The sequence below is a fragment of the Alligator mississippiensis genome, chromosome 2, assembly GCF_030867095.1.
Source record: "Alligator mississippiensis isolate rAllMis1 chromosome 2, rAllMis1, whole genome shotgun sequence".
NCBI lineage: Eukaryota > Metazoa > Chordata > Crocodylia > Alligatoridae > Alligator > Alligator mississippiensis.
The window spans coordinates 196,862,738-196,883,671 of NC_081825.1; the positions used below are offsets into that span (position 1 = coordinate 196,862,738).

The 20,934-nt window shown below is 38.8% G+C and overlaps 1 protein-coding gene across 9 annotated transcripts in view; it reads right to left on the minus strand.

Annotated features, from left to right (window-relative positions):
* Positions 1–1,463: 1,463 nt before the first annotated feature.
* STK33 (serine/threonine kinase 33) overlaps positions 1,464–20,934 on the minus strand; it is a 102,027-nt gene continuing 82,556 nt past the window's right edge. For 8 of the 9 annotated variants that reach the window (XM_014602176.3, XM_019477137.2, XM_014602175.3 and 5 more), the window contains 5 exons: positions 12,495–12,607; positions 12,198–12,283; positions 6,218–6,460; positions 3,604–3,687; positions 1,464–2,292 (listed from right to left, as the gene is read on the minus strand). In XM_014602176.3, coding sequence (XP_014457662.1) covers positions 2,125–2,292; positions 3,604–3,687; positions 6,218–6,460; positions 12,198–12,283; positions 12,495–12,607 — 694 coding nt within the window. In that variant the 3' untranslated portion in view covers positions 1,464–2,124. The remainder of the gene's footprint in view (positions 2,293–3,603; positions 3,688–6,217; positions 6,461–12,197; positions 12,284–12,494; positions 12,608–20,934) is intronic. The other variant, XM_059722657.1, reaches the window with a different exon arrangement.

The window sequence follows — 20,934 nt, forward strand, 5'->3', positions numbered from 1 at the left end:
TAACTAAGACATTTTTCAGCTCAAGAGCCATCTGTGACAAATAAATAAATTTTACTTAATATATGGTACTGTAAAAATGATATGCTCCTTTGTTGTGAAGCAGCAAGTTCCCATGGTTCAAAATAGCAGTGTTGGCAGTGACTTTCAGCACATTGCTGGGCTTCTAAAATTCTGTTGGTATTAGAAACATGGGCACTCTCAACACTGTATCAACTCAGTGAAAGAACTTCATTTTGCAGCTATGCAACTACTGTGTTCAGGTAGGATTGCCCTGAGGTTAGCTAAGGATGCAGCCACTGCTCTTGAAGAGCGAGTCCTGAAACGCCCTTCAAGTAACTGTCTTACTAAAGGAAAAGAATGAGCTGCGTGAGTTAATAGCCAACTAGAGATAGTTCTTTAAGCCACATTCTGACCTAATGTGTTGATGTCACAACAATCAGAAAGCTGGATGGACTTTGTAAAAGGCTTTGTCTGCTTCAAATAAAGACAGAGAGAGCGTTAGAGCCAGTATATGCGACAGGGCTTAGATAAGATAAGTGTGAGTACACAGGAAAATAATGGAAGGACAACTGCCTCGGTAAAGTGAAATCTGGAGAGAATTCAAGTCAGATGAGTATATAAGGCTACATGTTTCGTATCTAATTCAGGATAGTATAAATCAGTGTTTCATGGACCCCTGGGGTTCCGCAATAGGTCATCAGTGGTTCCACAAAGAGATCCAGGGTAATGGAGCAAGCTGGGAGGAAGTGCACCGCCACTGCCAAGCCAGCTTGCCTGGCTCCACATAAGCTCACGGAATGGGGGTAGAAGTTTTGCAGCAGCAGAAGGGATATGAAAGAGTCGCATGACTTTAGGAACTTTGAAAACCACTGAGCTAAAGAACATCCTTGCACTCATTCTACACCCCAAGGTGAAAACACCAGCCAGAAGATTAATCCTGCATATAAGGTACTTAACCATGCAAGGATCTATAGGGTTCAAAAGATATCAACAGAATAAAGTATCTCATGAATAAATAGATTTGGTTTATCAAAAATGTGATTTTCTTCAAATACTCAGATACCTGCTTTGAAATTGGTTGGCCATATTATAAGGGCTTATTTGAGACCCAACCAGAATTAGGTGACTGTGTGTGAAATCTAGGTTCTAAAGTGCAAAAGAAACTATATTTTGGGGGGAGTACAAGTGAAAGGACTGAACTATTTGTTCTCCCATTAGACTGAATGTTCTTACCATTCTTACTTGAATAATATGTAATACAAAGTGCATCTGTATCAAAACAACTGTTTAACTTGTATGCTCTGCTCACACAATGGAACAAAGCTGTTATCTGCAAATAAGATTTGCCTTTAGTGATACAGGCACTGCCTTTTGAACCTCAGATCATATTCACATTTTACATAACACAACACCCCTGGGTTTAACAGCCTTTTGAAAATGAAGATTAACTAACATGTTAAGGCTATTATTCTAACACCTGTTTTTATTTAAAATATTTCATTAACACACCAAAATTTTAGCAGCAAGAAATGCAGTAATTTCATTATACTTAAAAATACATCTTCCATTTGTCAAGTTTAAAATAAGTTTTGTAAGCAATCTACAGCAACCTAAAATAGCAGTAACAAATTCTGGAGACATAAGTACTTGTGCCTAGAGCAAGTTTATAAAGCAATTTCCTAGAAAATTCTTACAGTGCAAAGTGCACATAGTTATCAGGAATTCCCATTATAGATTCTGGCCTCATTATCCCCCACTAAATGTTTGTGACAAAACTAAAGCATCTAAGTAACATAGCAAGTGGATTTCTATAAGGGAGCTGCTCACCTGGATGGTGCTTGCTAGCTCAGAACAAATAAATTACATATATTTTTAGACAATTCTATAATCTGTACTCTGACAACAATACTATTAGTGGATGTCCTCTTACAGGTTAGGAGTTCATACTGCTTTAGAATTTTCTTCAGTGTTAAAGGAAAGCCAGAGCTCTCTGCTGATTACAAGGTTCAGGAGGGCAAAAAGGCAAACAGTTCTGGATATACTTGTCCATTTTTATGCAGTCTCCTCATTTTGGCACAAGCAACAGTTGCCCCATTAGTATGTTGTTCAGACCTGATGGATACCCTATGATTTCTTTTTGGTTCTGAGTGTGGCAGTAGTTTTTTGTACGTTCTTATTTCCCAATCCCTGGCTTGTAGACACAAAGGACTTGTCCGTCTCCCCCTTCTTCTCTTGACAATCCTGATTCCGCTTTAAATTTGACACTGGAGATACTGACCTACCTGCAGGAGTCTATAATTAAAAAAAAGAAATTTAAAAAAACCGTGTATTTTTAAATACGAGGAACTGACATACTGTTAAACACAATAGCGCAATACAAATGGGTTGTGAAGTGGTTCTATGCCAGTATTATTCTACAGCAGTACAAGTTATAAAAAGTAGTTAAAGACATTAAAGTCATTCTGAAGTGCAAGAAAAGCCTCTTTATGAAAGATACAGTTTTAAACTTGGTTCATGTTCCATGATTCAACTTCTTAGCTTATGCTCTGTAAATTTAAAACCTCATCTTTGTGAGGCAAAAATTTCTTTGTTTAAACACCTGCTCAAGACTTAGAGCCAACTGTACTTACCTGATTATAGCCTTCACTAGCCAGGTTTCTGTATAAAGATATATCATTTTAAAGAACAAGTGTAATAAGCACCATAATTATAGTATAATTATCATAATAATTCAAATACATTCTAAAGCTCTTATCTTTATTCTTTTAAATATGAGGTGGTTATTACAGCTATTTTTTTTTTTAGTCTGCTTTGTGAGTAAAACTCAATCAACACCCAAGGCTACCAACATTCTTTGTTGGACAAAGTTTCAGGCTTTGTCTTAAAGGTGTCTCATCTTATTAGGACTGAGGACTTTAGAAAATGATACTACACAAAGACAAAATTAATATAACAGTAACCCACCACCTGAGAAATAAACTTCATGGTATTTTTACTTATTGACAAGCATTAGTTAATTATTGTACGAGCATTTCCCCTGAGCCAGATCCTTGGCTTTTGTGAATTAGCTAGTGACTTCTATGGAACATTGCCAATTGACACCCAGTAAGGATCTGGATCTCAGCTTTTTGTTTTATGGCAATGAAGTTATTTTTTTGATTTATGAAAACCTCAGCCCCAAAAGGTTCTCAAGTCCTGCTCTGCCCTTTTAATTTATCCCAAAATTGAAGGTAAAAGTCCTTAAAATAGGCTTCTAAATCTAGAATCCAAGTAAACAAAGTTCTATTTCCTTAATGGCAGCTGCTGGATCTTCAGTTTCGGTTAAAAAACTTTTTTTTCCTGAATTCATTCCCAAACCTTTTGGACAAAGGACTGCTAGCAACCTTCAAAATTTCTTGATGACTATCACAGACCCTTATCTTAATTGAAAACATTAGGAAAGGCACCTGGCAATTTTTGAGGCTCCATTTAGCCTTCCAGTCTACCAGCCTAGGATCCCCTAGCCTAAACCTATCTTAAAATAAAATGCCAGCAAGGAAAATGTGAAACTAAGCAAGATTAAAGATAATTGGAAAACATGTTTATTTTTCAGAGGATACTTACAGCACTGGAAGGCTTGAGGATCATACTTTTCTTTTTAAGTGTCCCATTTGGTAGAGCACTTGTGTGATTTTTTTTCTTATTGACCTATGGAAGAATCAAGTGGCTGAAGTAATAGGCCGAATATACTCTGAAGACTCGAGAGGGGCTTACAATGCTTGTAATCTCTGGGTATCCACAGGCACAGCTCTATTTAGATTCAGATGGACAGACTAAATATTTAAGTGCCAACAGTCAGACCCACTTATGCAGATTTTTGTGCATTATCCTCTTCCTCCCTCATTTCTGCAACCAGTAAAGTTCCCACAAAGCTCAGCTCTTCCAAATGTGGTAAGTACACCTTTACAATAGTGCAAAATGATACTCTTTCCTCAACTGTGGTTTTCATTCCCAAATGAATAAGCCTTGGGAATAGTTCCACTTGGTAGAAAAAGGCAGTTAGCATTTGAGGAATTCAGCTCTGGGGTCAGGTATAACCCCTATGCAGCTGGTTTGGAAGGAAACAGTGATGTTAATGTAAAGTAGCTCTACAATCAGAGATGGAAAAAAAATTTCCCCCACTTCCATACAAAAATGCTTATTCCAAGCAGTTTTTCAGGTGGTGGGAAGGGAAGGACTATGGGCTAGATCCAATAAATAACTTAAGTGCCAGGTTGACAATTTAATAAAGAACTTAAATGCCAAGTCATTTTCAAGGCACTTGATCTTTCAAGCTTGTTAGACATTCAAGTTCCCTATACACTTTATGGAAAGAGTTGTGCACTACAGAATGGGATTCAAAATATCCAGCAACTACCCTAGAACTAACCAACAGAAAACACTAAGGACAAAAGTATGCCTGGATCTCTGCTCTCTGAGGCTTAGGTACCTCCACACTTACAGGGTATTCATAGCCTGGATCCCTCTTCTGAAGATAGGCACCTGGCAACCTACAACTACACATTTCTTTTAAAACATGGAGAAAGAACAGGTGGTGTGCTGCTGCTGGCACACACAACACCCCTTTTTGCAATAGCTTCCTGAGGCAGTTCCCAAACTTTCTGAACCAATGTAAGACTATCAGCTTTTGAAATTTCTTGTGGACCACCATATGCTCTTACCCCAAATGTTTATTTGAGGACAACATACTGGCACACAGTATCCAACAAGATCTCTGGCCCATTTTCCTGGGCTCTTGGACCATGGATCACAGTTTAGGAACCACTGGCTTGCTGCTTAGCACACTTGCATTGAGAAAAAGACACCCAGGTTCAGCTCCCTCCTGAGTCTGAAGGGATTCAAACCCATATCCAGGATTATCTGTGTAATAAAACCAAGACTAATCTAAAATATAGTATGAGTAGCAGGATCAAGGAGCTCTCAGGTCCATATATAACACTAGACTGCAGAGTCAGGAGCCCTATTATTCTTTCTTTCTGGCCCAGCAGATTTCAAATTCTCTTCTACATTGTGATACAACTTCAACAGTGGGTTGGAGTGTGCCTCCCACCCAGAAAAGCATATAACTTGGTGGTCAGGACACTGTCTAGAGAGAGGTGGGAGATGTTGGTTTGAAGCCCTTCAGGTAGAGGAGGGATTTAAATCAGTATCCCCCATTTCCTGCACAAGTGTTCTAGCCACTAGGGTGGTGGGCACCACCATCACCAACTCCAGCCACATCTTAAAAAAGTGGGTTCCTGACCAGATCAGACATGAAATAGGCACTTAGCCGCACGACCCTGTTGAGACTGGGGCAGGTCTAGGTGTTTAGGGAACTTGAATGTCAAAGACATAACACACAAGGAGTTAAGATGTCTCTAGGATTAGGTGACAGCTCTGGGGATGAGGCAGTTAAAAATCAAAATTAGTTATCTGAATTCTACCAACATTCCATTTTAAGGACCTAAGTGTTTGTTTGGATCTGGCCCTTACCTTCCAATTCAGACAAGAATATTCAGCTGCGAGGTAATAGCAGTACTGAAGCTCCATAGCAAAGGTTAATCTGTGCTAAGTGGAGCCTTTCCAAGAGCACACCCAGTCCTCTAACAGGGATGCCTTCAGCTTGTAGCACAGTAATATTCTGCATTTGGATCAATAAATCTAAGAGACAGAGAGGTCACAGCTAGTGCAAAACCCCCAGAATGTGCATTATCGTTTTCTGTTTCTCCAAGCGAGGGATTCAGCTGTGCACTATGAAAATCCAATATCGTAAGCAACAAGCCAACTGAAGAAATCAAAGCAAGGCCTATTATAAGCATTAAACTTTGGGTCTCAATATGTCATTTGTAGCTTATACATATGTTGTTTGTGAACTATTCTTTTCTATTTTATTCATTTCCTCAACACTGCATCCCAAGATTGCTACTGGCAGTATCAAGGGGAATTTCTAATGCAGGAATCGCATGTCTGTAAAAGATTCCTTTCCATATTCTCTAAATATTGCTTTCTTAATGTCCTATTCATTTTCTGTTGTGTTCCTGCATATGTAACATTGAAAGGAATGACCAGGAGCCAGAGCCACATAGGGAATTGATACTCTGGGTCACTGTGATTTCATTAAAAGGCAAATTTCTTTCTTTCATGGAGGTAATTTTACAGTATACAGCTTACTCTGGATCCTTCACATATTCATTCCCACCTGTTTTGTTGGAGTGGAGGGTTTGCTGCTTCCACTCTCTGTTTCAGTTTCGGCACCAGGATCTGAAATGCCATTGCTTCTAACAGGACTCTCTTGCTCTTCATTCATTTCAGCCTGGTGTGCTGTGGTAGGAGGTTTATTCAGCTCTTCCACAGTGCAAACTTCACCAATGTCCAGGTTGTTCTTCCATTCTTTCATCAGCTCCAGGACATTACATGGCCTCTGGACAATATGTGTGTTACCCTACAGAATAACATTTTATTAATATTTTTTTCATTTACTGGATATAGTACACTAAATAATTTGCCATTTTGCTGTAGACCTTACTGCTGAAAATGCTTTTTTTGTATTCCTATTTGACTGTACATCATAAATGCAGTGAATAAATGTCAGATTATATTTTACAGAAATGTTAGCAGGATACTGAAGAAAGGGACTTCTTTGAACCCCAATCCTGCAGCCAGGAGTCTGGCTCCAAACTGCAGATATCCAAAATGTGCACAAGCCTTTGTGCTCCCTTGCCTTCTAACTTCACTTACAACAACTTGAACATAGCTCTTACAGGAACTGCCCTGCTCAGAATTATCCCACTGCCCCAGATCTGTAACTGTTGGTGCATATGGATGCTGTTTAGAGAATAGTCCCAGTCTGCACAGCCTCAATGGAAATGGGGACAGGCTGGATTTCATGGGATTAGGGAAAATAATATCACAAAGGTAGCACTCCCTTTTGCTAGACGCCTTCTGCTCACAGGTGATCCTAAATAATTATCCTATTTGATTACATCTATCTATCCATATCATTTGGTAAGGCCTATCCCATTCTTTCATGCTTTCACTCTCTTTATGAACTATGAGTCTGAAAGCTTGGAAGAAAGAACAAATATACCAGGGGTACACGAAAGTTTGTTTTGAAAAAAAGGATTCCACTCTAAGAGAGAGAGAATAATAATAAATAACACTTTGTATTTATACCATGTTTCATCAAAGGAACTCAAAGAATTTTACTAACGCACGAATATTTTACTAACACACTACTTCAGAACTCCTTATCCAAGCACTAGACTATATTACATTGATTAAGATCTTTGCTGATTCTGTTTCAGATTTCTTCTTTGTCTTCTTATGGTGAGGGTGAGTGCTAGAAAATACTTCCTTTGTGTAAAATGGGAGAGAGGGGTATAGCAATCCAGATATATGCTCAAAGTGAACAAGGTACAGTCATATCTTCTATCAACATAAAACTTGATTTTAAGAAACAACTTCCAATTCTGCAGGTGCAGATTTACATTTGCAATTAACTGTGGGCAAAATTGATGGCACAGACACTAAACTAACTACCTCCTTTGCAAGAAAAATTGGGTAGTTACACGTAAGTGTATGGAATTGTGCCCACAAAATCAGAGGCTGAATTTAGGCCCTTTAAAAAGATCTAGGCCTTTAAAAGCTCCAGATAATTGTATAGCATATAAAAGAGAAGAGGGAGTTTGTAGTCTGGCAGTTTTTAAGAAAGTGGAACCATTTAAGTTAATTATCTGTGTTGGCTCATTTGAACACCTGTTGAGTTTAATTGGCTAGCATCTGGTGCCAATTGTGGGTAAAGAGAGTAGCAGATTACTAATTGACTGTCTTTACATTGTTTCACTTTCTTCTGTCTTCCATTTCATCTTTGTCTGTCCAGCTTTCCCTAGTGTGCTTCACTAAGATTCAAGACACAAGATGAAGAGATATCAATGAATAGCACAGAATTCAGTATCTTTCCCCTGATAACACAATATCATATCTCAAAATCCACAATTTCAGCTTGCTGAACACCACTTTGCTACTAATTTTAAATAGCATTTTGCAACTACAGACTTCCCAGGAGAATTAAAAGGTTTATAGGTGAGAATTTTGAAGAGGTGTCCAGACTAATAAGGTCTGGAGTATTTAGTTTAGAAGCTACAGCAGAAGATGAAAGCTAGGTTAACAGTAAAGAAAAAAGAATAGGCTGTGGGTAACCCAGGTAAGTTGAAAAGCATGTTGTGAAATTGTTACACCAGTGATTGATTTTGTACATCTAAGATAATACAACAAAAAACTTTCAAAATAAAACATTGAAGAATACACTTTGTGCATAAAAAGAGAAAGAGAACTGAATACAATGTGAAAATGCAGTAGCAGAATGGGACTCTGTAAAATAGAGAGTCTGACAAAAAAAAATGTGCCTAGTATGTATGTGCTCCTTCCACCCCTACAAGACTTAAAGTCCTGGGGAGTTGTTACAGGTCAGCATTTCAGTCCCACAGAAAATATTATAATAGATAGGCAATGAATCTTATGTTGCCATGCCAGAACTTACTTCATGCACAGACAAAATCGTCAATCACTGAGAAAGTAACCCTTGTGACTGTAAAATGAAAGGGTCCTCAAATTAGGTTGGAGAAACAGTAAGTGGAACAAGATTTCTAAGGATGCTAAAGGCAAGACCAGCTATCTACCTCTCTCCGAGTTTGCTAAGAAATACTACTGACACCACAGGGAAAGTTGACAATGGCAGATAAAAGGCACAGAAAGGTCTTTTAGAACAGAGTAACTATATAATGAGGAAAGGTGGAGTGAGTATCTTGCTTTGTTTATCCTTCATATGACAACACTCATTTTAATGATTTTTCCCATTCAGAATGAATTGAAAGACAATGCTCTTGATAAGCTAGGAGGACTCTGAGTTTGTGTGTCAATTTAAGAGATGTGTCTATTTTAAAAGGCAGCAGCTTTCCTACCCACAGTAAGGACAATATAAACATAAAATAAACATGGAATAAACTCATAATAAGAGCATTAAATCAACTAGTAAGGCACAGTTTATAAAAAGAGAAGGGGAAATAACTGGAAAAATTGCATGGAGAGAATTGTATAACTGCTTCTCCTTTGTTGAAATGTGTTAATAAAATATATTATTTTGCCTTTAGTGTGCAGTGCTGGAGTGCTGTGAAAACCAACTCTAAATGGTTTTGACCCTTGTCACTTTTTCCAAAACCATGATCCGTAGAACCACAGAGATCACCATCTCTGAGCTGTTTTTAAACCTCAGGACTTGTCTGTACTGTGAACAGCCGTGTAGCGTAGAGCTAGTACAGACTTTGGAAGCAGTCGAGCTGTGTCAGGACAGAATCCTACCTGAACTAGGCTGCCCTGTTTCTTGAGGTATGCCTTGGGCAGAGTAAATTAGCCCACACTGAGCACTATGCTTCCACTATCCAATCTATCAATATATGCTTGCCTTACATCTTCCCTACTATTTGACATTAATTTCTTGTTATGAGCCCTTTTTGCATACTAATACAAGTGTTGGTCTCTATCATCCTTTTAATATATATAGGGATATGATTTTAATCTTTTTAAAGCACCATTTGAACTATAGTTAATTTGGTTTGGTTTTGTGTTTTCCTGATCTTAAAGTCCGTTAGGAGTTTTTAGTATCTGATTTAGTTGTAGACATTTTTAGTATCTATTTTAGTTGTAGACACTATCCACTTTCTGCTTAGCTACAGAATCCTTTGTGCCATTCAAATACCAGGGAGCATTTCCTTTTTCTTGCTTTCTTTCCTTTTTAAGAGAAGGTTGATTTTGAGAAATGTGTAGGCAGAAAAAATGAAAAATTCCATATTCTGCAAGTGTAAGTTTGTTACACAGGAAATTATTATGCCTCCCCATTCCAATCAAGAAAGTTCATGTACTAGTAAATTTTACCAAAGAGAATTATATCACAGCAGCGTCAGAAAATGATAAAGCTACCATTCTGTTGATGGGTTCACCTTCCAACAGTGCTCACAGACTGTTCCAAAAAAGAAATATTAATGAGGAAGAAAGCAAAGCAAAACCCTGGTCTGCAAGGAAACAGCACCCCCTGCCAGTATCAGACCTGAGAAAATACCTCAGACATTCTCATAATTGATATAAGGAAGCAAGAAGAGCCAGTACGTCTTTTGAGCTAAAAATATACAGCAGACCATAAAATATATGATGGTAGATAGAGAGAAGATGGAATAGTATGTGAACACATAAAGATTAATCAATTAATAGAAATTGTAGGTAGTCACACTATAATTGTTGGTCACATTCAAAACAACTATTTGTCCTAAAAAGCTGTAAAGAGGATCACATAAAAATGTACAGAATATCCTGTACCAACATCTCCTTTAAATGAAACACACAGTTGCCAAAACATTATTTTCCTTCAATAATCATAGTAAGATTCGAATATTCTATTTGTACTTAGGCCTACTTTTTCAGCTGATGAAGAAGTAAAAGTTAAGAAGATTGAAAGAAGTAATTAAATGGGATAAAGCTCAGGAATAATTAAAACTAGAAACAGAATTGGTATAATTACTATTTGGTGTAAATAATTAATCAGTGATTGTTTGTATTGCCTCCAGCCAAAACTATTTGTTGTCTCAAACTGGCAACAGATAAACCTCCAAGGTAATTCCTAACTAAAACAGGGCTTGAAGTGTGTGTGTGTTTAGCTGTAAGTGCACTGTAATTCTAAAATGCACAATCTAACTGTTAAAAGTTTATATCTAGATATAAATTTTGCCACATCTATCTTTGAACTGTTAATACTACTTACACAAGATGACTTGTGACTTCACATTATTTTGGTACAGGTGAGGCATATTTCGTAACAGGAGATAGTAGTGCCATTAACTCTTATGCAGGAGCTCATGTGTCACTTGGTACCAAGAGGTTAATGTTTATAACATGTACAATTCTCAACATGATAATGCACTTTCCTGTTACCCCTCTGGACATTGTAAAATCACGACGACAATGAAGGCATAAGCATGAACTAGAAACTAATGGCCTGATTTTCAAAGCAACTTGCAATGAAGTTACATGGAAGATACAAGTATTCAGTACTTCTGAAAAACAAGTCATAGAAAGACATCTTAAGGAACACTGATAAAAAATAAAATTATCACTCAAAGTCCCTGTTCCCTCTGTCTGTACTCCCTGACAAATCTTTGGTATTTCTTATTGGAAAGCCATTTAACCATCTCCCCTCTCCTTCCAACACCACTGTATATAAACAGAGTATAAAAATGAAAATAGTTGCAGGCCTCAGTTCTAAAGAGATGAACTTATATTTTGAGTGTCAAAGATATGGGTGGTAGGCCAGATTTGTCGCACAGAGCCATGTCATCTGGCCTGTGGGGCTCCCAGAGGGGCCAGGAGTTCATGGGAAGGGTAAGCAGTAGTGGGGCTCACTGCTGAATTTTGGGGTGTGCAGCTCCACTGGGAACACATGTCCGTGGGGGTGGGGAGAGGAGAGCAATGGCTGTAGTAACCCCTGTGCTACCGCTTGCACTGCCACTTGGTTGAGTCTGACACACTATTTACATTAAATGGGATAAACATTTAGCTGTCAAAAGTCCTGTCAACAGCTCCATATTAGCTGAACCCATTTTTAAACAGTCAGATAATATGGGTATTTTTTAGGGCTTAATTATGCAGCTCAACATCTGTCCAAAGAACAGTGGCATCTGCCTAACTAGAAAGGGGAAAAAAACAGGCTGTTGGTAGAAGGAAGAGATTGCTGTTCTGTCATGAGGAAGTCACCAGTTCTCTGTGACTCACTTTACCCACTTGTAAATTAGGTATAATAATCTTTATCAACTTCATAGAAATATTGCAAAAATTAACCAGTTAAGGCTTGATCATGTATTTAATATTTCAAAATATCTTTTGAAATCAATGGAAGGTTGGCTGGGTAAAGACAACAGTACAAGGCACTCTGTGAAACCTTAAAGGTCTGATGTCAGCCAATACAAATACACAGATCTGTATGGGCTTTGGATCAAGTTCTAGAAACAGCTTACATCTGTTTGTTCAGGGTTTCACAGAAGTGACAGCTTCCTAGGCTAAAAGATCAAGATTCAAATAATAAGTGACAGAACAGGATGGAAAATAATCTGAAAAAAAAGAAAGTCAAAACTTACTGTTATCCACTGGTTATCCAGTAATTCATGAGCCGTGATTCGATGGGCAGGATCTACTCTCAGAAGCAGTTGCAACACATGTTTAGCTATAAGAAACAACTTAATAAATCACATCTTTCAACTACGTAAGTGCTTTAATTCAGGAGAGAATAGTTTACTTATGATTCTGTGTATTTATTTCTTAACATCAATTTTTCTTTTGAGAAGCTACATTACATAATGTAAAGGAATCAAAATATCATAACTGTTTAATTTATTGCAGTGTTTTCAGAGTTTGTCAGATAGTTCCCAACTTACCAGCTTCACTAACTGTTTGCCAGATTGGATTGTTAAAATGTAGTTCTCCCTTCTTTATTAATTCAAAGAGCTTTTCCTCTAAAGTTGCTATGAAAGGTGGCTCACCACATAATCTAAAATAAAGACAGACATGATTAATAGATTCCTACTATTTTTACTAATGAAATGAGAAGTACGGAATATGAGACTATGATGATATGCAAGGCTAAACTGATTGGAAAAGGTCCAGGACGGATCTACACAATTGGTTCAAGGCCTGAAAAATATATCTTACAAAAAAAGACTTCAAGAAAAGAGGTTAAAAGATGGCTTTGTCACAGTCTTCATGTGCACAGGAAGACTATAACAAATACCACACAGATTTTTAACTTAGCTGACAGAGCATAACAAGATCCAATGCCTGAAACCTGAAACTAGACAAATTGAAATGAACAAAGATATAAGTTTTTAACAACAAGGATAATAACTTATTGGAACAACAACAAGAAATGTTATAGATTCTTCACCAGGTTAAGCAGTTAAAGAAAGGCAGGATACTCCCCTACAATATATCCTCTAGTTCAGCCGCAAGTCATTACACTCAGGTTAGGAATTACTGATGAAATTCTATGGGCCTGTGTTTTTGGACAGATCAAGAGCTCAGACTAGATGATCAAAATGGCTCTTTCTGGCCTTAATATGTACTGAATAAATTGCACTAGGGACTATTCAAATTGTGGGTGACACAGTCCCCATACCAGCATCCGACAGTCCAAAAATGCATGTGCCAAAAAAGTTCATCTTGGGTTTATGGTGCTGGAAGTTAGAAAAAAATATTTTTTTTACTAATAAACTAAAAAATGTTATATTAGTCATTGAGAGACAAATGTGGAACCCCTTCTTAAAAAACTACTTTTCTGAAAAGGTCTACACCATAGGAAAATTAAATAGTCATTGGCCAGAAATTAATTACTCTTTTTAAATTTGTCATTTACTATTTGTAGTTGTATCAATCCTTATTAATGGCATAATGCGGATATTACTTTATTTGGCATAACCTGAACTTCTGTGTCAATACAAATACATAAAAAAGCATACTAGAAGTGTCAGGGGGAGAAAAAAAAATCATCTGGAGATGCCTCTGAGCACTTATATTTTGAAAATACAGGTACTCGGAGTATATCTTGGTAAGAAATCTTAAAAGTTATAATTTGCTTCATAATACAGTTAGTAAAACATTAGAATGAATGACTGAAACCAAATGTTGTGCTTCATGTCTGTCAATTCAGTATACCCTTAAAGGAAATAATACAGTATGTTTTCTGCAACCTTTATAATACTGCTTGTGTTCTGACTTGTGGAAGGAAAAAGAAGGAACACCTGAAACAAAACTAGGGGAAAACCTAAGAAAACATTGCTGGAAATATAAAATAAATGAATATGCTCTGCCTATGTTCCTGACCTTTTGTGTTTGCTTTCTAGGAACATTATCATTTACCAGCAGGAATATTCACAGACACATCAAATCTAAATGATTATAAATTCAGGGCAAGTACAGTTGAATTTGTAAACAAGTACCAACAATGGAAAGTTGATGCTGTATTCTGCTAATCAAATCAGAGAGCTAACGCTCCCTGAAATCACATGCTGATGTCATGTGACCCGTGTTTCCACCAAAACAAACAAATGCAGATTAAATTTTGAATATTGAGTATAACAAGCCAATCACAAACATTCTGCAGACAAAGAATAACATGGCAAATAATTTCAAGAAATTAATACATTCTCATTATAAATCGTTTTAAAATAGAAAAAGAACCTGAATTCATTAAATGAATTATTTGCTACAAATTAAGTTTTTAAACCTACTCTCAAAACACAGAAGTAGCTGCTAAAAACCTAATTGTCATCTCCTGAAGGATGTCTGTCACTTCATATCAAAGTACAGAACTATGATTTTTAATTTCTTTTAGATTTTAATTTTTAATTTTAAGGTAAAACATAAAATTAATATTTTAGCACTTTTTCCCTTCTCAAAGCTTTAATCTCCAAATCACTTCAACAAAAAACGGTTCAATATGCTTTTATCCTTCAATTCTCTTTCCCTTTCCAAGTTCTTATATCTGCATAGAACTAAATTTAAAGCCAAGAACACCTGAAGCATGAATCATTTTAATCTATGACACTGTAAATATTAGCAAGTGATGGAGCTCATTATTCTGCAGTACAAAGGGAAGGCCAAATCCTGTCCTAAAAGGAAGGAAAGCAGAGATGCTGCCCTATGTAACTTTTACCATAGAAATCAACTCAACCAGGATGGAATATTATCACATGATTCATAGATGTTAGGGTCAGAAGAGACCTCAATAGATCATCGAGTCTGACCCCCTGCATAGGCAGGAAAGAGTGCTGGGTTCATGACCCCAGCCAGATGCCTATCTAACCTCCTCTTGAAGACCCCCAGGGTAGGGGAGAGCACCACCTCCCTTGGGAGCCCATTCCAGATTTTGGCCACTCGAACTGTGAAGAAGTTCTTCCTAATGTCCAGTCTAAATCTGCTCTCTGCTACCTTATGGCCATTATTTCTTGCGACTCCCAGGGGTACCTTGCTGAGTAGAGCCTCACCAATTCCCTTCTGCCCCCCATGATGAATTTATAGGCAGCCACAAGGTTGCCTCTCAACCTTCTCTTGCGGAGGCTGAAGAGGTCCAGGTGCTCTAGTCTCTCCTTATAGGGCTTGGCCTTCTGAAGTGTGGCGCCCAAAACTGGACGCAGTATTCCAACTGCAGTCTGACCAGTGCCCAATAGAGGGGAAGTATCACCTCCTTAGTTCTGTTTGTCATGCATCTGCTGATGCATGATAAAGTACAGTTAGCTTTTCTGATGACTTCATCACACTGACGACTCCAAGATCCCTTTCCACTTCCGTGCTGCTGAGCAGATCATTTCCTAGGCAGTAGGTGTGCTGGACATTTTTCCTCCCCATGTACAGCACTTTGCATTTCTCCTTGTTAAATTGCATTCTATTGTTTTCTGCCCATTTGTCCAACCTGTCCGGGTCTGCCTGTAGTTGTTCCCTGCCCTCTGGTGTGTCCACTTCTCCCCACAGTTTTGTACCATCCCCAAACTTGGACAGAGTACACTTCACTTCCTCATCCAAGTTACTGATGAAGACATTGAAGAGTATCAGTCCAAGGACCGAGCCCTGTGGGACCCCACCGCCCACGTCCTTCCAGGTCGATACCGACCCATCCACTACCACTCTCTGGGTACAACCCTCTAGTCAACTTGCCACCCACCGGACTGTGTAATCATCCAAGTCACAGCCTCTTAACTTGTTCACCAGTATGGGGTGGGATACCGTATCAAAGGCCTTCCTGAAGTCTAAGTAAACGATGTCAACCCCTACTCCTGCATCCAGGTGTTTTGTAACCTGGTCATAAAAAGAGACTAGATTAGTCAGGCATGATCTACCTGCTACGGACCCGTGCTGGTTTCCCCTCAGCATAATTTTTCCTGCTGGGCTCTCGCATATATGAGCCTTAATAATCTTTTCAAAGACTGTGCCAAGGATGGAGGTGAGACTGACTGGCCTGGATCCTCCTTTCTCCCCTTCTTGAAAATAGGGACCACATTGGCCCTTTTCCAGTCCTCCGGGACCTGGTCTGTGCACTACGAGTGCTTAAATATTCTTGCCAGTGGCTGTGCAAGAACATCAGCCAGTGCCTTCAGCACCCTCGGATGGAGCTCATCTGGGCCTGCCGACTTAAACGCATCCAGTTCTTCCAAATGACCCTGCAACATCTCAGGGTCAATGCTTGGTAGTCTGGCACCCTGCTCTTGCCTCTCTACAATCCCACTGTGAGACTTGTCTCGCCCCTCATTTAGGAACACTGAGGCAAATAACTCATTGAGGAGTTCAGCCTTGTCCCCCGTCTGTCACCAATTGCTTTTGCCCATTCAGTAGTGGTCCTATTCTGCCCTGGGCCTTCCTTTTACTCCCCATATATCTGAAAAATAAATTTTTGTTATCCTTAACTTGGGATGCCATCCTCAGCTCCATGGTAGCTTCGGCCTTTCTAACTGCCTCCCTACAACTGCAAGCTGAGGAGGTATACTCCTCTTCAGTAATCTCTCTCTGTTTCCACTGCTTATATGCCCCGCTTTTTGCCCTTAGGCTGCTCTGGATTTCTCTGGTCAGCCAGGGAAGACTCTTGGCCCCTTTCCCCCCGCATCGGGATTGTCTCCCTCTGTGCCGAAGGATCGTTTCCTTAAGGCACAGCCACCCTTTCTGGGCTCCCATCTCTCCAAATCTCTTACTCTGCAGTGCGTCATTGACTAAACACCTGAGTTCGCTGAAGTCAGCCTTCCTAAAGTCTAGCTCTTCCACCCTACTAGTTACCTTACCCACTCTACGCCTTATGATGAATTCTATTATTTGGTGGTCACTGTCCCCCAGGTCACCACTGATCTATAGGTCCCCTACCATTACATCCCCTGTTGCCAATACTAGGTCTAGTAAGGCATGATGTTGGGGTGATATGTTGAACTTTCCTGCGCACTTAAGCGAGAGTGTGCATCATACATCTGTAGTCAGTTAGTGTTTGCCACTATCAGCCAGCTGGTGTGGAGGGAGAGGGGGGTTTAGATTTGTCACCTTATCCAGAGGTCTTTGGAGAGGTGTTGCATGAGCCAGCATGCTAGCTGTCTCTATTAGCACATTCTGAACAGCTGCAGAGAAATTCTCCTGTGCTGACTTCATATGGAAAAGAAGCTCCTCACCCATTACCTGCAGACAGCAGGATTTAGACAACACATGCAGAGCACAAGGCAGGAAGATTCCTTTGCTCATCTATTCCATGAATGAACTAACCCACCTCTGTTTTAATTATTTTATTTCCATTGGTTACTATTGTTTCTGTTTCTATTAGTATATGCAGAAATAGAAATATAATAGGAATTTTAAAGTATATCTTGGTTTAAATTATATATTAAAAATACATCATGCTGGCATATACCCTATTATGCAGAAGCAGGTCAGTATATTAATGTTGAAGAAAACTGATTTCATGAGTCACCTCAGGGCTTGTGTTCTCCAGATAGGTAGAGATCAAATCTGCCACGGCAATAATATACTTGGTACCAAGATAGAGTGTACCCACTCTGGAAGGAAGGGCTAACTAACATCCAGAATGACCTGGACAGACTAGAGAAATGGTCTGCAATCAATTAAATGAGATTAATCAGGAACGGGAGCAAAGATTGCATTTGGGACAGAATACCTGCATGCACAAATACGGACTAGAGAATGAGTGACTAGCTAGGCTTTAGTACCACAAAGAAGGACCTGAGAGCTACATTAGACCATAATCTGAGTAACAGCCAACAACACACTGGCCTGTATTAACAGGAGTGCCACTTACAAGTCAAGGGAAATGATTTTTCCACTCTATTCAGCACAGGTGAGGACTCACCTAGAATACTGTATCCAGTTTTGGTCCCCACACTTCAACAAAGCATATGGACAATTTGGAAAAAGTCCAGCACAGATTGACGATTAAGGGCCTAAGAACAAGACTTATGAGGAAAGGCTAAAAAAAAGTACCGTAATTTAGTCTGGAAAAATAAAGATTGAGGGGGGATTTGATAACAGTTCTCAGATATCTGAAGGGCAATTACAAAAAGGATACAAATGGGCTTTTCTCCATGACTGAAGGGGACAGGACTAGGAGTAATAGTCTCAAACTGTAGTGGAAATTTAGGTTAGAGATTAAGAAGAACTTTCTGACTATGAGGGTGGCTAAGCATTGGAACAGGCTACCTAAAAAAAACTGTGGAGTCTCCATCCTTGGAAGTTTTCAAGAGCAGGTTGGACAGACACTTGGCTGGGATCGTTTAGTCAGGGATGATCCTGCATTGAACACAGGGCTGAACTAGATGATCTTATAAGACTCCTTCCAGCCCTACTTTCCTATGATACTATGATCTGCATGCCTTGCAAGAACATTAGCAGCTAGCAAATTAATAGGGAGACATTAACTACAGCTTAGAAGGGTCAAAGTTTTGACAGTGGCAGTAATATTTGTAATAGTTTCTTTAAACCTATTAGGGCAGTACCAGAAGCCCAGCTATTACATTGAGGTGGAGGGATGAACTATTTGTAAAAACAAAATTAAAACTAGAATATCCAATGATTTTCTCCAAATTGTGCAATAAAAAGAATGTGAATTGCATTCTATTAATTCACATTCATTATGTTCATTTTTTTATTGTCAACCAAACTAGGTGTGAATTAATACCACATTGTTCTGACACTATTGTGATTATAAAATGCTAATTTTTAAAAATATTTATATTACTAATTAAGAAATAGGGTCAGAAGTTGTGAGCAACACAATTCAGTGCTCTGAATCTTATAAGTTCTGAGCCGTGAATTCAAACTACCCAATTTCTACTGCCCATTTTATAATTTATTCCACTGTAGTATGTTGTTCAAATATAACTACTAGGATGCCAACATTAATACCATAAAGTATACCTATAAAACTGATACTGAATCACCATAAAAAGTACACACAATACAGTGCATGCTAGAAATAAAAAATAAGAATAAAGGAGATAAAGCTGTGAGGACTTTTTCATGCTGTGAACTAAACCAAGGTGGGTTAACTGTGCAGGAAAAAAAAACTGAGGAACAGATGGAAAAGAAAGATAAAAGAGAAGAGAAGAGAATGGGAATTGCATGTGTTCACATGTGCCTGCTTTAAAAAGACTGTCATAAAAGATCAGGTTGCATGCAACAGAGGTACAAAAGTCATAGGATAGAAAGCTTACCAGTGAATCAAATACTATAAAGGAAGACTCTAAATTCACTGCATTAAAGCCATGAACTAGGAAGACAGCAGCTTACAAGACAAGGTCCAAGAGAGATTAAAGAGATAGAGAGAGATTAAAAATACACAAATCTATAATGATAGCGAGAGCAGTATAAGCAATGTTGCACTTTAATTATGTACAGACTGGGGAATGACTGGCTAGGCTGCTGTACTACAGAGAAGGATCTAAGTAAACCATACAGTAGACCATAAACTAAATATGAGACAACAAGGTACTCTTGTTACAGAGCCAACCTCAGGGAAAATGGCGCCCTGTATGAACTTGCATATTAGCACCCCCTCCCAAGTCATCAGCACTGCTGCAAGCAGAGGCAAATGAGCAGGGGCACAGTCTAGCAGGGAGGTGGAGCAGCATGGTGCTGCTGCCTGCACTGCCCAGCCCAGCTCCTCCTGATCACTGGCTGGAGGTGGGGGTGAGGGCTGGGCTGGGTTATGCACTGCTTCTCTTGCCTGGGGCAGAGGGAGAGAGTTGCTGTGAGTGTGAGCTCCTCACGTGCGTGTGTGCGTGAGGTGACCCCCTGGCCATAGCACTCTGGGCACTCGCCCACCCGAGAGGCCAGCTCTGCTTGTTGCACAAAAAAGTCAACAGCATCCTGGGTTGTATTAACCCGAGTGTCACTTACAAATCAAGGGGAGTGATTCAGTACTGGTGAGACCTCACCTGGAGTATGTTGTCCAGTTTTGGGGGCCACACTTCAAGAAGGATGTGGATAGTTTGGAAAGAGTCAAACCAGAGTGGCAAAAATGATTAGGGGCCTGGGAGGCAAAACTTATGAGGAATGGCTGAATCAACTGGAGTTATTTTATTCTGGAAAAGAAAAGACTAAGGGTAGATTTGATAACTATCCTATGCAGAGAATGCCTTCAGTATTTTTTTTGCAATATATTTTCAGTAATTGAGATATGCAGATATTTTTCAGATAATATACCTAATTTTGAGCTATTTTCTCTTGTGAAAAATAACATCACAATTTCATAATGATTTCTGTAACAATTAACATTCTGCCAGCTAAGCTTGATAATGTCAATAAAATAAGAAGGAATTTTAACATCATCACTATTGTAATTGCAAGGCCTGATTTTCCCCTCCAACAGCAACATGGTTTAATAGTTGTCAAGGGAGCAAACAATCCGTACAAGATAACCTTGCATCCCTGGAACATCATGGTTGCTAACCACTAAAGCTGACAAGAGAGGAAGCAGTAGTCCTGTACACTATACCCGGAGACACTGCAGCCTCTTTCCTAGGGTTCTGTACTTGTGTTGGTGATTTGGTCTGTAATTTGCAAGTCAATAGCTACTTTCTCATATACACCTTAAACCAACAGGTTAGAAAGCCAGAGCTCAAACCCTTAGATTAATTTTACAGAATTACATTCTGTAATTTGAGTTATTACATAAAATGCTATTATTTCTAATTTCTAAAACTATAAAATAGATTAGTAAACTAGACTCAAACTTTTAAAATTAGAGTAAAATTGTGACTTTTTTATATTTGTATCATATTTATATACAAATGGGTATATGCACTTAGTCCAGATATTTGTTGTGGTATAACCTTTTGC